The sequence below is a fragment of the Dromiciops gliroides genome, chromosome 2, assembly GCF_019393635.1.
Source record: "Dromiciops gliroides isolate mDroGli1 chromosome 2, mDroGli1.pri, whole genome shotgun sequence".
Lineage (NCBI taxonomy): Eukaryota > Metazoa > Chordata > Mammalia > Microbiotheria > Microbiotheriidae > Dromiciops > Dromiciops gliroides.
This window is the reverse complement of record NC_057862.1, coordinates 234,400,594-234,418,819: the sequence shown is the minus strand read 5'-3', so window position 1 is coordinate 234,418,819 and position 18,226 is coordinate 234,400,594. Positions and strand designations below refer to the sequence as shown.

The 18,226-nt window shown below is 40.1% G+C and overlaps 1 protein-coding gene across 1 annotated transcript in view; it reads left to right on the top strand.

Annotated features, from left to right (window-relative positions):
* The window catches only part of ESRRB (estrogen related receptor beta), a 153,556-nt gene that overhangs the window by 75,490 nt on the left and 59,840 nt on the right, over positions 1 to 18,226 (top strand). Inside the window, exon 2 of the mRNA XM_043987574.1 lies at positions 504 to 910. Coding sequence (XP_043843509.1) covers positions 504 to 910 — 407 coding nt within the window. The remainder of the gene's footprint in view (positions 1 to 503; positions 911 to 18,226) is intronic.

Genomic DNA, 18,226 nt, shown 5'->3' with positions numbered 1-18,226 from the left:
TTGGTTTAGTGACTCCTGTTTCTATTTGAATTTGATATTTCACTTGTAAAATGCCCTCTGAGGTGTTTTCCAGGGTGAGATCTATAAGCCTATGGATCCTGAATGTGACACTTATGTAGTTTCTGGACCAGTTACTTCATCATTCACAGCTTCAGTTTTCTCATCTGGAAACTTGGATGATAATAATTTGTATTGCCTATCTCAAAGGGTTGTTGTAAGAAAAGGATCTTGTAAAATCTAAAAGTGTTATGTAGACACAAGCGATTTATTATTATTATTATTATTATTAAAATAAAATAATTATTTGATCCATTAGCAGGAATATATGGTATGGTCTTCTCAGCAATCCTGGAATACCATCAATCAAATAACACAGAGCCCATCCCCTTCTATGCCAATGCCAGGGACCTGGTCTCTGGCCAAATGCACCCTAGCCATTCCCCCCACAGGACTCAGATCCTGGCTCAGTTCAGTAGGTGACTCCTTGTGCCCTCTCTCTACAGGCTGCTGAATAGGATGTCTGCAGAAGAGCGGCATCTCACATCCAGCTGTGGCTCCTTTATCAAGACAGAGCCTTCCAGCCCGTCCTCAGGCATTGATGCCATCAGCCACCACAGTCCCAGCGGCTCTTCTGATGCCAGTGGTGGCTATGGCCTAGCCATGGGTCATCCCAATGGCCTGGACTCACCCCCCATGTTCAACGGCACGGGCCTGGGTGGCACCCCCTGCCGCAAGCGCTATGAGGACTGTGCCAGCGCCATCATGGAAGACTCGCCCACCAAGTGCGAGTATATGCTAAATGCCATCCCCAAGAGGCTCTGCCTGGTGTGCGGGGACATAGCTTCTGGGTACCACTATGGGGTGGCTTCCTGTGAAGCCTGCAAAGCTTTCTTCAAGAGGACAATTCAAGGTACAGTTATGTCTTTGTGTTTGTACTCAAGCATGAGGCTGCATGGGAAATGGAGAGGGCATAGAATCTGGGAGAGTCAAGAGCTCTACAGGAATGTCACAGGGAAGGGAGATGAAATTGTTCTGCTTGGCCTTAAAAGACATAAGAGCAATGGATGGGAGTGAGTGGTAGAGAGGCAGGGATTGGCTTTATGTCTGGGAAAACTTCCTAACAAAGAGAGGTGATAAAAAGAAGCACAGGCTGTCTCAGGTGATCATGGGTTCCCCATTACTGCAAGCCTTTAATTAGAGGCTGGAAGACCATTTGTTGGGGATATCGTCAAGGAACTCGTTTCTCTTCTGACTGTGATTTTTGTGATTCCTTCTTTTTTCCTTATTTGGGGCAAGACACTGCATCTTGGGGAGTGAGAGGCAGGGAACAGCATTTTATAGCAGAAAGCCCACTACTTTCACATTGAGCTTAGAGTCATGGGGCCTGTATTTGAATACCAGCTCTGCAATTTTTTACTTTTGTCAATGTAGTCACTTAATCTTTCTTGGGTCTCAGTTTCTTTAAAATAAGGGGGTTGGACTAGATGACCTTTGAGGTCCCATTAAGCATTACATCTATAATCCTATTATCCTTCAAGTCTAAAATTCTGAGTTTCACTGTCAGCCATGATAATAGGTATATAATCCTTAATTTTAGACAATTGCATCTTGAAAGTGAATATGCATGCGCAAATAGAATTTATCAGGAACACACATGTATATCTGGGCATATTTATCAGTGCAGCTAAAAGACACATCCAGATTGTGACAGACATTGGGATGATAGATTTAAAGCACTTTGTAAACTTTAAAGGATTAGAAAAATGCTAGATATGATGATTGTCATTATTATTGACACATATGTATGCGTGTGTGTCTATGCCAGCAAACGCTCACAGATATGCAAAAGAGCTCTGTAATTGGAAAACCTCTATTGCCATTCATCCTGAAAGGGCAGAAATATTGAATTTACAAGGTTCCTCACTTTATATAATTGATGAGTTCTTAAAAATGTTATGTGAAAATTGAATTTTTATAAACTGGATCACATTTTAATTGCCACAGGGAAAATGGCTATTCTCAGGACTTCTGTGTTAAATCCTTTTGTAAATGAAGATCTTCCCACTAATTTATCTAACAAAACTATTTTCATATACTGGAATTACTTACATATTTATTTTTTAAAAAAGGTCAGGAAACAAATGTCTTTGGATATACAGTTCATGTATGTATGTGGGTAGAAAGGTGCTTCATTTTCATATTATTTCTATCATACTTCTACATCTGACATATACTGAATTGTTACCCTGGGTTAGTCATTTCAGGGTCACAGACAATTCTCATAAATTCTAAGATACAAAGAAGATGCTAACCTACAGTGATGGAGGGAGTTCCCTCACCTAGAAGTTCCCTATATCAATTAAATCACAGATTTAGTCTCCATAGCTACTTTTAGGTATAAAAGTTTGAAGTTGATTTTTAAAGGCATTTTCCATAACCTTTGGGTAGCTGAATAGATTTGGTTCAACTATTCTAAAAACTAAGATAGGAGGCAAAGGTATGAGCAGGCCTGATTTCAGGCTAAAACAACAAACCAAAAAACCAACCAGAGGTTGGTAAGGGAAGGTATCTCACACAGTCATCAGCAAGTAAGGAGAGCAAGCTGTCTTGAGAATCTGTAAATACATTTAATTACTTGCTACCATGAATAGGATAATGATCTCTGCTTAGAAGTCAATCTTGAACTCTTCCTTATAAAATATTGCCATTGCCAATGCAGATGGACAGTTGGGATAATGACAGAAAGTAGTATTGAATGGGTCAAAACTGAAAAGGGGATTTTGAAAGATTCAAGAAGCCTTCCCACATGGACCAGGTTGCTTTTGATATCGGTTATATTTTCAGTTTATTAATAACTGAATAGACATAGGGCAGTAGGCACCATATAGAAGTGGGGAATGTTGGAGGTATCAATCCCCTTATAATTCATCTAGTAAGAGTTCTTAACCTTTTTTTTTTTTTTGCACCATGGACCCCTTTGGTGTTCTAGTGAAATCTATGGATCCCTCCTCAGAATAGCATTTTTAAATACATACAACAAAATACATATGATAACAAAGGGAAAAATTATATTGCAATAATGTTGTAATTTTCTCTCATTCAAGTTCATGGGCTCACTGAAATCTATCTATGGGTCCCTTGGTGATCTGTGGGCCCCAGGCTAAGAACTTCTGATCTCACTTCCTAGATGATGAAACGAAGGCTAATTGAGACACAGTGATTTTCCTTAAGGTCTTTGGATTCCATATTGATGCTCTTCCTAAAGTCCCATATCATACACATATTCCAAGAGTGAACTTCAAATAAAACACTGACACCAGGGAGTAGCTGAAGACACTGGCCCTTGGAATGCACAAAAGCTACATGTCAAAGGCCAGTGTATGGGGCTGCAAATAGCCTGATGGAATCTGCCCAATTTCAGAGAGCCATTAGCATCACCCATAACCAAAAGAAGTAAATGTCACTCCTTTAACTTTCATTAAGTCCAATAAATAATAAGCCTATTAAAATGTACTCACAAGGAACAGCTAGGTGGTACAGTGGATAGAACACTGGCCCTGGATTCAAGAGGACCTGAGTTCAAATCCAGTCTCAGACACTTGACACTTACTAGCTATGTGATCTCTGGGCAAGTCACTTAACCCCAATTGCCTCACCAAAAAAAAGTGTACTCACAAGATATTCAGGCTTTGCAAACAAAGTTTTCAGAACTTGTAAAAGCAGTAAATGGGATTCCTTCTACTTAACTCAGATTAGAACTAATAGTCAATGACTTTTAATAGCTCCAAAGCAATGGTTCTTAACGTGTGTGTGTGTGTGTGTGTGTGTGTGTGTGTGTGTGTGTGAGAGAGAGAGAGAGAGAGAGAGAGAGAGAGAGAGAGAGAGAGAGAGAGAGAGAGAGAGAGAGAGAGAGAAACACTGCACCACTGCACAGTGACAATCTGGTGAAGTCCATGAACTCCTCAGAATATTTTCAAATGCATAAAATAAAACAGACTGGATCGCAAGGACAACTGGATTGTGAACTCCTCAAGGACATGGATTGTCCTTTGCCTTTCTTTGTATTCCCAAACGCTTAGCACAGTGCCTGATACAGAGTAAGTGCTTAATAAATGCTTATTGATTAACTATTGGTTGACTAATTATATTGAAATAATTATCAAAATATTTTAAAAAACCAAGTTAAGGGGCAGCTAGGTGGTGTAGTGAATAGAGTACCAGCTCTGGAGTCAAGAGGACCTGAGTTCAAATTTTACCTCAGACACTTGACACTTACTAGCTGTGTGACCCTGGGCAAGTCACTTAACCCCAATTGCCTCACCCCCCCCCCAAAAAAAACCCAACAACAACAACAACAAAAAACGAAGTTCACAGAACCCAGGTTAAGAAGCTCTTCTCTAAATGGTTCTTCATATGTGGATGGGGCCCATTTGATAACATGCAGATTTCTTCAGGTACCCATCTAGACTTAGTCTATAACATCTATGATTCTATATCTTGCAGTAATCTCAGTTTATGATGTTGAAATTAAAATAGAATAGAAATTGAAATTGAAATAAAATGGAACTAGAATAGAAATTAAAATAGAATAGAGAGAGGTCTTCAGAAACCAGCCTGAAGGCTTATCTTTTTGATGATGAAGGAATTGAGAATATGGTCCATCATATCTGTAGGTAACATACATTTGTTGGAGTTGTTAAAACTCTAAAGTAGAGAAAATAAAACCCAAAGTGGCCTGCTAAATTAGAAAGGAATTCCTATGAAAACAAGAAATCCAGCAAGCATAAGGGTAACAGCATAGACTGAGAGACAAAAACTTGACATGATCATTTGAGGAAGGAGAAAGATGGAGAAAGTAAAGACTCGCCTAAGAGGGTCAGAGTTTTAATATTAGCCAAAGATGTTAGTAGTAGTCAAGTCAAAGATTGATAGCAGTCAAGTACCATGTGACCGATATCATCTCATCGTGCCATAGGGAGATACTTACAGGAGACTGAATTGCAGGTGCTGGGAAGGAATCCTGCTGGTATGGCATTGCAGTCATCGGATCCATAGGAGATGATCGTGTCTTGTTTGAATCATTACACTTTTAAAGGATGTGGAGAAATTAGAGAAGAAAAGAAAGGAAGCATCAAATGTCAGCGTAAAGAGGGCTGGAATGGGAATCAGAGGACACTAACTCCGCTTCTTACTACATTGTGACCTTAGAAAGTTGATTAACCTCTTTGGGATTGTCCCTCTCTTTTGAACCTTTTTATTACTGTTGAGGGGACTGACATCCTCCCAGCCAACCCAGCCTCAGAACCTTAGCATCATCCTCAACTCTTCACTCACACTTGTCTCCCTTGCCCCATATCCAATCTTTTGCCAAAGTTTGTCATTTTCCCCTCTGCAACATCTCTTGTAAATGTCTCCATCTCTCCTCTGACCTGCATCTATGAAGACCCTCATCACCTCACACCTGGACTATTTCTGGTGTGTCTACCTTTCCCAGCTCCAATCCTTCCTTTATTTCAATGCCAAAGTAATTTTCCTTATATTATTTCCTTACTCTAATGGCTCCCTATTGCTTCCAGAATTGAATGCAAAATTCTTTGTTTGGCTTTTAAAGTCCTTGACAATCTGACCCCTTCCTGCCTTTGCAGTCTCTTACCTTTCTCCCCTACCTGTACTCTAAGATCCATTGACACTTGCTGTTCCTCACAGATGACACCATATCTCTACACCATACCTTTTCACTAGCTGTTCCCCATTCTGTCCTCTGCTTTCAAGGATTCCCTTGGTTTTTTTCAAGACTTAGCATATTTCCCACTCCCCCCCCCACTTTCTTTCTCTTGCGCTCTCTCTCTCTCTCTCTCTCTCTCTCTCTCTCTCTCTCTCTCTCTCTCTCTCTCTCTCCCTCTCCCTCTCTCTCTCTCTCTCTCTCTCTCCCCTCTCTCTCTTCTTTCCTCTCTTCTCTCTTTTCCCTCTCTTTCTTTTCCACCCCTCTCCTCTTCCTCTTTCTTTTTTGCATTCTTACTTTTTCTTCTGCCCTTTCCCCCCTCTCCATTTGTCTCCCCCTTCCCTGCCTCAGCATTACTGTCTTCTCTCTAGGATTACCTCCATTTATACTGTGTATATCTTATAATTTGTGTGGGGGACACATTGTCTCCCCCACTAAAATATGAGCTCCTTGAGGGCAGGGACCATATTTTTACCTTTTTTTGGTATCCTCAGTGCTTAGCATAGTGCCTGACATGTAGCATGTACTTAATATATGTTGACTGACAGTAAAATAAAGGCAGGGGTGGTGGTGATAGACTATATATCTGAAGGCCCTCTCAACTTTAAATCTAGAGGTCTTTAAGAAATACATAATTTAGAAATCTGGATGTTTATTATAGATGAATCAGAAGATAATTTATTTGCTTTACAAAGGGATTCACAATCAGATCTCTTAAGGAAAAAGAGTACTAGCTCCTTAGTACACTTAAAATAGGACTGAATTTACTAATAAAAAAGATTTACAAGCAACATTTAGGAGCAAATGTGTGAAGTACAGTGAGATAGACTAGTGTGACAAATGCAGATGAGGAAAGGTTACAGAAACTTATTCTTTTAAAAGCTAGAGAAGCAGGTTCAGAGTTGGTTTTGTTAAACATCATCAAGGATTTATTTGAAAAGCTTTTTTTGAGAGGGATACTGATCAGTTGTGTCTGTGCCCGTTGAAACCGGAAGCAAAATGGACGTATATTATCAAAGCAAGGAAAGTTTTGATGATGCTTTACACAGTAGGTATTGTTGGATTCAGTTGAATTGAATGTCCATATACAAGTGGGAATTGGACCTGGAGATGGCATCAGCCTGCTTTGGGGGTTCTATCCAGCCTTAGGAAGAAGGAAAAAGGAAAAAAGGAAGGAAATGAGGTTCACACTGACCTAACATGCACTGAACTGGTAGGCCACCAGCTCACGAGGAGTCAAATATGTCTTCAATGTCTTTTATTTACAGAGAAAGGAAAGAGAGGGCAGAGTTGTGGTGGGAGGGAGGGAGGGAGGGAAGCAGAGGCGAGACCTTTAAAATGCTTTTGTTTTTCACTTCGAGCCCAGATATGAGACTGAACGAATATTCCCCCGAGGAGAAGCAATGGCAGGAGGTGATTGATCAGTTATCAGAAACGGGGTCTGCTTGGCTGGTGCTTGTCTAGATCCAAGTTGTTCTGGATCTATTCCAAGGCCTTTTGTCCTGGAAAACATTGGCTGATCCAAGGGGAGATGAGTTCAGTGACACACATGGGCATTTAGAGATAAAACCTTTCCAAAACAGGCAGACACCAGAGAGGCACAAGGGTGGTGTCTGGCACCGGGAGAGGATGGGATTGTTGGAGCTGATTTCCATCTGCTTTTCTTGATCTCTTTGGGAAATGCTGTAATCCAAGAGTCACTTCATTGCCAACTGTCCCCTCATGGCTTCCCTAAGAGCTATCTAAGCATATATGCTTATGTCCCAGAAAGCTCTTGGGGAATTGAGGGGAGGTCACAAATGCGAAACACTGGATCTAGAAAATCCATGGGTTCTTAGTGTTTTAAAAAAAATGTTAAGGTACTTTACAAGCCTTAAAATGCTATCTAAATTCTATAACAATGATGATGATGACTATTACTATTAAATATAATTATATACACACATATATATGTGTGATACATTATACACACACACACACACACATATATATATGTGTATATATACACGTATAGATATAGATATATATGTGTATATATAATTATCCCCTTTGGAAGTCTCATGAAGTCCATGGACCCCTTCTCAGAATGATGTTTTTTAAATACACAAAACCAAACCTATAGGCTTACCAAGGAAAACAATTATATTGAAATGTCATTATCAAAATATTTTTTTAAAAACCCTAATTTACAGACTTCAGCTTAAGAATCCCTGATCTAGCCCAATTCTTCATTCTATATATGAGGAAACCGAGGCCCTCAAAGGAGCAGTGATTTGTCCAAGGACACGTAGATAATTTCATAGATTTAGAGCTAAAAGGTGCTTCAGAGGTTATGTGCTGGGCTAACCCTATAATTTTGCAGTGCAGTTAGCTGAAGCCAGAGAAGTTGGTAGCAGGGAAGGGGTAGGAAGTAATTATTTGTATAGAACCTACTATATGCCAGGCACTGTGCTAAGCACTTTATAAAAATGATCTCATTTTCACAAAAACCATGTGAGGTAGGTGCTATTATTATGCCCATTGTGCAGATGAGGAAACTGAGAAAAACAGGTTTAAGTGATTTGCCCAAAGTCACACAGCTAGTAAGTATCTGAGACCAGATTTGAATTCAGGAAGATGAGTCTTTCTGACTTGAGATCCAGCATTCTATCCACTGTGCCACCTAACTGCCTTAAAGCTAGGATTAATCAAGTTGTTTTGACTGACCTCTAGGATAGTTCTATTCGAAGTTGGGTTAATTAGGTTTATAGGGCTTTGAAAGGATCTAGGCATTCCTAGAAAGAAGGAAAAGGCCTAGCCCATAGAAGTGATGAGAGTCAGGGCTGAGAGAGAGGAGGGAAAAGATTAAGTTGAAGAAGGAAAGAAAATGTAATGATTATAATTATACAACAATTTTAATTATAGTAATAATAAAAACTATCATTTCCATATTCTACCTGTGAGATCTTTGTCCACAGACCAATGGCAGAGAACACACTCCTCTAGTAATAGAACATATTAATCAATTCATTATAATAATGATGATGGTTGGCATTTATAAAGCACTTTAAGGTTTGTAAAGTGCTTTATTTTTGTTATGTCATTTAGTCCTCAGAACAGCCCTGGGACATAGGTATGATTATTATCACCATTTTACAGATGAGGAAACACAGAGACAGAGAGAGTGAGAGACAGACAGACAGACACACACACAGGTGACTTTCCTAGGGTCACATAACTGATAAGTGTCAGGATATTTGAACTCAGGTATTCCTGAATCCAAGTCCAACACTTACCCAATACACTATCTACCTGCCCTACATAGGTAGTTAGTGGGGCAGAGAGAACTATAGCACCTAGGGTTAAATGCAAAGCATCTTGGATGGCCAACAGCTGTTTGTTGGCTGACTGGCTGGTACAAATGAAAATATGCTAATTAGGAGCTAGCGGGATGAACGAATCAATGAATACCAATGGACATAGGGAAGAATGAATGAATGAGTTACAGACAATGAATGAATGAAAAGACTGAGTGAATGAATGAATGAATGACTCATTAGCGTCTGTGAGTGTCTAGCAACTCCTGACTGCAGCCATTTTTAGAAAAGCATTTATTAAGTGCCTACTATATGTTAAGTATTGAAATATGCCATGGGAATAATGTGGCCACTTCAGGGAATTCATTATTTACATTTATTAGGACTCAGCTGTATGCATCAAAGGGCATGCACTCTCCCAGTATGTACAGTTAGATTGAACTCTATTGAATGATTACAGATGTCACTTAGGAGGCTCTGCAATGTTTGATGCAATCAACCCATTATCATCTATAATAAGAATATTGGATGGACTATAGTTGAAATGGTTCTTGATGCCTTTGAATGCAATGAACTTTTCCAGTTCTCTTCAGGATCTTGTGAGCCATCTGTCCCTTGAGTTGCAACTCTCTTTTTTCTTCCAGTTTTATTTATAGCTCCTGAGAGGTGGTTAGGTGATATAATAAATGGAGCGCTAAATCTCCAGTCAAGAAGACCTGAGTTCAGATCTGACCTCCCTCAGACACTTACTAGCTATGTGACCCTGGGCAAGTCACTTCACCTTTATCTACCCCGTTTTCCTTATCTGTAAAATAGCACCTACCTCCTAGGGTTGTTGTGAGGATCAAAGAAGGTAATATTTGTGAAGTGTTTTGCAAACTTTAACACACTATATAAAAATGCTATTATTGTTGTTGTTATAGTGAGAATGTCAAGATAAATATATTCTCTTCCTGTAGGAGTGTCCATTCATTGGTCCCTGGACAAGGATCTCACATTTAGAGTATCAACAGCTAAATTAATGATTTTAATTTTTATTAAGTTGTTTTCAGTCATGTCTGACTCTTTCTGACCTCATTTGAGGTTTTTTTGGCAAAGATACTGGAAAGGTTTGCCATTTCTTTCTCCAGCTTATTTTATAGATGAGGAAACTGAGACCAACTGGGTTAAATGACTTGCCTAGGGTCACACAGCTAGTGTCTGAGACCAGATTTGGGCTCAGGAAGATGAGTCTTCCTGACTCAGGCCTAGCACTCTAACCACTGTGTCATCTAGCTATCCCATTATAATTAATTAATTTAATTAATGTTTATAGATGGCCTAAAATTTGTGATTCTTAGTAACCACTACTGCCCTAGCATCTTTTCACCACTGGGGTGCCACCACCATAGGAAAAAGCCTCCATGCATGGCTATGGACAATTTTGTGCTTTTTGATGTTTCATGGGTTGCTATGGTAAAAAAAAATCACCAAAGGGCCACTTTACTGGTGAGCTTTGATCAATTGAGGCCACCTGGTCCTTGGAAAGCAGAGTCTGTTGCTAGGATCACACTCAAAACCTCACCCAGCGTAGTACAACCTGTCCAAGCTTTTCCTCAGTTGGCATAACCTTTGGCAACCCAGGGTCACCTCCACATTAGAGAAGGACTTTGTGGAGACTATTCCTTGAGAATAAGTGTGAATAATACTTTACATTTCTAAATGATAACCCTGACAATAGTAGGGTTATTTTTAAAACTAGAGAGGCCCATTTTTGTGTCTGTGCCAGCTGCTACCCACAATTGGCTCCCCCCAACCTGGTCCTTGACACCTGAAAATTTATTTAACTCCTTGCCTCCCATAATGGTTTTGAGATCTGCCTATCCTGTCTTTGAGACAACAGGCTCCCCATTCCATTCCCATAATTCATTGCATCTAACAAAGGTCATAGTCCCAAGCATGTTCATTGTTAGCTGTTGAAGATAATCATTGAAAGATGAGTCTTCTTCATTAGTTCAGTCCAAGATGATGATGGCAAATCTGGGGATCTCATGGTGGGTAGTGAGGAGGTATCAAATCCTCATGAAGACTCAGCCATTAAACCATTCATTCCTAAGTTTATCTAGCCACTACCAAGTTCAAAGCCCTGTTAGTTGTTCAGTTCTTTCTGTCATGTCTAACTCTTCATGACACCATTTGGGGTTTTCTTGGCAAAAATACTAGAGTGGTTTGCATTTCCTTTTCCAGCTCATTTTACAGAGGAGGAAACTGAGGCAAACATGGTCAAATGACTTGCCCAGGATCACACAGCTAGTAAGTGTCTGAGGAAGGATTTGAACTCACAAAGATGCATCTTCCTGTGATGAGTCTTCTTGACTCCAGACTAGGCACTCTATCTACTTAAACCACCTAGCTGCCCTGGGGAGATATAAAAGTGAATAACACATAATTCCTGCCTTCAAGGAGCTGACAAGCAAGTAGAGGTAATAAGAAATATACAAATAATTATCAAATGAAATGGGGCTCAATAAATTCAGAAGTACAGGATGGGCCAAAAGTCAAGAATATTTAATAACTTTTATTTTTTGTTTTAAATTTACAACAACATAGCATCATATACAGTATATATAGGAAGTGAATTTACATTATGTGTGAAAAATAAAATCTCATAAATGGCAAAATAAAGAAAAATTAATTTTCAAGAAATTATTAAAACATTTGACCTCTTAGTGATTTTTGGCCCACTCTGTACCATGACAGTTCATAGCAGTAGAATATTTTTGGCTAGGAGTTCATGAAGGAGGTGGCAAACCCTGAAGCATGGTAACAATTTATTAGCATCATAGATTCTTAGCCAGAAGTACTTTAGAAGCAATCTAGTCTGATTCCCTCATTTTTATAGATGAGGAAACTGAGTCACTTACCTAAGGTCACACAGTTGATAAGCAGAGTCAGGATATAAATGTGGGCCTTTTGACACTAAATCTAGCAAGAAGATGTGAAGGAGGGGTATTTTGGGAGTAGGATACAGAATCAAAAAAGACATAAAGGTTGGAAAACAAAGACTAATTTTATTTGTTTTTATTTTTTTGTTTGTTTTATTTTGTTTTGTTTTGGTGGGGCAATGAGGGTTAAGTGACTTACCCAGCATCACAAAGCTAGTAAGTGTCAAGTGTCTGAGATCGGATTTGAACTCAGGTTTTCTTGAATCCAGGGCAGGTGCTTTATCCACTGTGCCACTTAGCTGCCCCCAAAGACTAATTTTAGAAGATGAACAGTCCAGTTTAGCTAGAGTACAATGAGGGGAAATGGAGCCAGGGCATAGGCCCAGTCTTATCCATGTTCCACGGGATGGTCTCCACTACAATAAGATAAGTCCCAGAAGTATATATATATTTTAATTTAATTTAATTTAATTTAATTTTTTAGTGAGGCAATTGGGGTTAAGTGACTTGCCCAGGGTCACACAGCTAGTAAGTGTTAAGTGTCTGAGGCCAGATTTGAACTTAGGTACTCCTGACTCCAGGACCGGTTCTCTATCCACTGCACCACATAGCTTCTCCCCAGAAGTATATTTTTTAGAGTGGATTCCAATCGTAATTGAGGACACTAAAATACAAGTCCAGACCTGGTTCTGTGCCTTCTCATTGCACCCCAGAGGTCTGAGGTGAAGCCAATGGTAGGTCCCAATGCATTTTTAAAAATCTCAAACTGTGGACTCCTTCTTCAAAATGTCACAGCTAAAAATATGTAGCTGTCTTGCCCAGCCTGGTTTATACATGCTTAGGTAACCCTTGACATATAGCCACCCTGCCCATGAATGTAATGTAACCCTGGCAAGGACCCTGCAACCTCTGAAACCCTCCAACTCCCCCTACCCCTGTCCATCAGCACTTTCTGAAGCCTTATTCCCAGCCCTGAAGCTCTCCCCATCATCCCCTTTCTTAGCATACAGGGATATGGAACAAGACGTGTGACCGGCTGCCCCTGAGAGACTGCTGGAATTCTGATGAGGTAATCTCATCACTTTATCATGGGGCACTTACCGAAATTACAAGACGAAGCTACCAGCCGGCTTTGCTGGCAGCCAGCCGCCAGGCCCATAAAATAAATTGAAAGGGACATAAATAAATAAATAAATAAACAAATAAAATCAGGACCTTCCCCTTCCTCTACCCCCACCCCCATTCCCAGTCTGAACTCTGAAGGACCAAGAACTTTACTTAGGTTGTTGCTGCCCACCCTCTTTCTACCTGCTCTCAGGAGGTTGGTCCCAGGAAACTAATGGGTTCTAATCGATAGAAGCATCATGCTTAGAATGAGAAAAAAACAGTGAAGTCCAAGGTGTTTCCTCACTTGAGCAGGCCACATCTGGAATATTCTGTTCAGTTCTGGACACCTCATTTTAGAACTGACAAACTGGAAAGCACCTAGAACAAGGCAAAAAAAAATTTTGAGGATCCAAAATTATGCCCTGTGACTATTGAAGGAATTGAGGGTGTCGAGCCTGTAGAAGAGAATATTCTTTTTTTTTTTTCTGGCGGTGCAATGAGGGCTAAATGACTTGCCCAGGGTCACACAGCTAGAAAGTGTCAAGTGTCTGAGGCTGGATTTGCACTCAGGTCCTCCTGAATCCAGGGCTGGTGCTTTATCCACTGTGCCACCTAGCTGCCCCCTAGAAGAGAATACTTATTGAAAGGGTCAAAGGATTAGATCTGGCCTCAGAGGGAAGAACTAGGAATAGTCTGTGGAAGTTACAGAGAGGCAGATCTTGACTCACCCCTACAGCTAATGGGATGGGGTGGTAGTGAGCTCCCTGTCCCCAGTGTATGAGTAGGAGAGGATGATCAGAGGGGTTGTATATGGGTTTCAAAATTTGGATTGGGCTTGACCCAAATGATCACTGAGGCCCTTCTTAATTATAAGATTCTGAGATCCCAGTAGTCTTTAGTGACGGTGGGAACCCTGGCCAACAGACTCACCCACAGCCACCAGTCTCCCATGGTGGGTTTTGTTTTTATCTGCAGCTGGCAAACACATTAATTCAGCAGTGATGGCAGAGCCAGGATTAGATCCCAGTCTTTCTAATGCTCAGGTGAGCAGCATCCTTTTGGTTGTACCATTCCCATAAGAATTAGGTAACGATGTAAGATATAACCATAACAAGAGATGTCGCAAGGCAATCTAAGTGCTCTTCATAGTAGCTGACCTTTATTTAATAATTCACATACATTGTCTCATTTGAATCTCACCAAAGTCTTGTGGAGTAGGTGATGCTACTATGAACTACAAATAGCATATACATAAAGCTATGCAAATAGGATCTCATTTGATCCTCACAACAACCCTGGGAGGAAGGGGTTATTATTATCCCCATTTTACATATGAAGAAAATAGGGCAGACAGAAGTTAAATGACTTGACTAAGGTCACACTGCTGGTATGTGTTTGAAATGGGATTTGAACTCAGTTCTATCCACTTTGCCACCTAGAAGCTGTTACTGTGGAAGTTACTTCCCCCTCTTCCCACTACTCCTAGAATTTAATTAAGGTTACAAACCTCCATTTGGAGTCATTCAGAGCCATTATCCCTTCAACATCATCATGGGTTGGCATAAGAAATTAAATAAGAATTTGGGGGGAGTTTTGTGGAAGTCACAGATGACAGGCAAAGGCCAGCAGATGATACTGAAAAAGTTTAGAAATTCAAAAATGCATAAAATAGATGGATAGTATTGTATAATATCAATATATTTTATCTTTTGATACCATAATAATTCAGACTTCTTCTCTGCTACAAAGGGAGGGCAAAAAAAAATTATACATGGATTTTCCAGATCGTGGGAGTGATGTGCCCCTAACCCCTGTGATGTGGAAGGGATAACTAGACTTTGTGGTCAAGTTAGATCTCAGGATCTCTCTGCACTGAGTATCCTGGTTGTGACATTTTCTTAATTTTATTGCTATATAGTCCTAACTCGGTTAGATGGGCTAATGAGTGTTGGTGAGGATGAAGGGGGCAGATACGAATGGGAGCAGGGACCAGCAAAGTTTCCCTAAAATAGAATGGGCTTCTTTGGAGAGGAGTGAATTCCGCATTACTGAAGGTTTTCAGGACTGCTGCTAGATGCTTTTGTGTCAGGGCTATTGTAAAGTAGATTTTTGTTCAGGAGTAGATTGGTCTAAGATCAATGGGTTTTGTTCCTTGAACCCCTTTTGAGAAAATAAATAAAATGTGTTGCGAGCCTCCGGGGTACTATAATATGCTATTCATAATAGGCTGCAATTACTTCTTAAGGTCCCATTAAATTTTTAGCATGAACCCCTTGGACCATTGTCTCTAACTTCCAAATGGAAATCACTGAACTAGATCAAGGATTCTGAACCTTTCGTGTATCACGGACCCTTTTGGCAGTTGGAGAAGCCTGTGGACCCTTTCTCAGAATGTTGTTTTTAGATGCATAAAATAAAACATGCAGGATTAGCGAGGAAGCAAATGTTATTGGAATACAGTTATCGATTTGTCTTTTTTTTAAAGTTTGTGGACACCAAGGTAAGAACCCTTGTCCTAGATGATCTCTGGGGTCTAGTCTAGCTCTGAGGCTCTCTAATTCTATGGCATAGTTACTCCAAAGTAATGGAATCCCCCCAGAGCATTTGTATTTGCCTTTAGAATATATCATCTGTTTTTACTTTCCTGATTATGCTTAGATTCCCTTCATGTTGAAATTAGTTAGGGAAATGGAGAGGTAGAATGGGGTAAAGTCTCTCACATAAAAGAAGCAAGAAAAAGCATATGGAGTAGAGGGGAAGATGGGGGAGGTGTGGGGGAGTGAGTGAGCCTTACTCTCATCAGAATTGACTCAAAGAGGGAATAACATACACACTCAATTGGGTATAGTAATATATCTTGTCCTGCAGGAAAGGGGGAGAGGAAGGGGAGATGAAATTATCAAAGCCACCTATAGCCATATGAAAAAAAAATGCTCTAACTCACTATTGATTGGAGAGATTCAGGTCAAAATAATTCTGGGTACTACCTCATACCTTTTAGATTGGATAATAGCACAGCAGAGGAAAATGACAAATGTTGTGGGGGATATGGGGAAAATGAGACATTAATACACTCTTGGTAAAGTTGTAAACAGATTCAAACATTCTGTAGAGAAAGTTGAAACTATGGCCAAGGGGCTATAAAACCATGCATTCTCTTCAACCTAACAATACCACTACTAGGCTGGTACCCTCAACAAGATTTTTAAAAAAAGTTGAATTTTAAATAAGGGTGATGCCCATCTATTGGGGAAAGGCTGAACAAATTGTGAGATGAGATTAGGATGGAACACTATTATACTGTAAGAAATGATGAGCAGGATGCTATCGGAAGGACTTATGAAAAATGCACCCCATCTACAGAAAAAGAACTGATGGTATCTGAATACAGATTGAAGAATAATTTTTTTGTTCTTTATAAAGTTTTTTTTTGTTGTCTTTCACAATCTGACTAATGTGGAAATGTTATGCATGACTGCACATGTTTAACTTATATTGAATTGCTTGCGTTATTATGGGGGAGTGGGGCGGGAGGGAGGAAGAGAATTTGGAACATAGAGTTTTAAAAATCATGAAAATTTGTTTAAACGTAAATTGGGGGAAATTCTAAATAAATCAATTAATTAACAATTTAAAAAAAAGAATGTGAGGACAGATGCTGGAGACAAAGACAGGAAACTGAATTTCCAGAGAGCAGTCATCTCACAAGGGGCAGCTAGGTAGTGCAGTGGATAGAGCATAAGGCTGGGAATCAGGAAGACTTCCTGAGTTCAAATCCTGCCTCAGGCACTTACTAGCTGTGTAAGCCTGGTCAAGTCACTTAATCCTGTTTGCCTCAGTTTCCTCACATGTAAAATGAGCTGGAGAAGGAAATGGCAAACCACTCCAGCATCTTTCCCAAGAAAACCCCAAATGGGGTCACAAAAAGTCAGACATGACTGAAACGACTCAACATCAGTCACCTCACAAGGCTATACTAGGTCAGGGAAGACCAGGGAGTTAGCTTCAAGGAAGTTAGTTATGTGGCCCTGAGCACTCCATTCAACCATTCAACCATTCATTTATTTGTTTGTTTGTTTTTTCACTTATGTTCAGAGCTGCTCTAGAGCCAGGCTGGGAACGTAGCAGACAGTTCATGAAGTGCTAGGAAAACCAGGCTTGGATCTTTCAGGGGCCACAGAAGCTAAGATTCAGACCCTCAGTGACTTCCTTGAAGGAGTTAGGGCACTGGAGTTGAAACCAACAAAGGCTGTTTGTCTACAGCTGCTCCCTACCCAGATGATGTTGTTATAAGGAAATGCCCCTAATTCTGTTGTTGAAAAGGGGAGCGATACTTTTTTTTCTTCTTTTTTTTTTTTTTTTTTGCGGGGCAATGGGGGTGAAGTGACTTGCCCAGGGTCACACAGCTAGTAAGTGTCAAGTGTCTGAGGCCGGATTTGAACTCAGGTACTCCTGAATCCAGGGCCGGCATTTTAACCACTGCGCCATCTAGCTGCCCCCACTTTTTTTTCTTTTTAAAATTATTTTCTTTTTTCTTTTTTTTTCCAATTACATGTAAAGATTTTTGAGTTCCAAATTTTTCTTCCACCCTCCCTCCCCTCTCCCACTCCCGAAGCCAGCAAGTAATCTGATATCTGTTATACATTACAATCATGTTAAACATATTTCCACTATAAGAGAAGGATCAGAACAAAAAGGGAAAAAAACGCAAGAAGGAACAAGAACAATAACAAAAAAGCAACAACCAAAGTGCATATAGTATGCTTCAGTCTGCATTCAGATTCCATAGTTCTTTTTCTGAACGTGGAGAGCATTTTTCATCCTGTCTTTTGGCATTGTCTTGGATCATTGTATTGCTGAGAAGAATTAAGTCTATCATGGTTGATCATCACACAGTGTTGCTGATACTGTGTACAATGTTCTCTTGGTTCTGCTCACTTCACTCAGCATCAGTTCGTGTAAGTCTTTCCAGGTTTTTCTGAAATCCATCGGGAGCAGTACATTTAACACATGGCTATTTAATAAGCTTTGATTCTCCAGCTCACTGATGGCTCCAGAGCCATTAAGGTGTCATGAAATCTTAGGGGGATGTTTGAGAAAAATGGTTGCAGAAAGCTACCAGCTTGGGCCCCTATGGTTCCCTCCACCCTCACCCCCTCTGGACAGCCACACAGGTG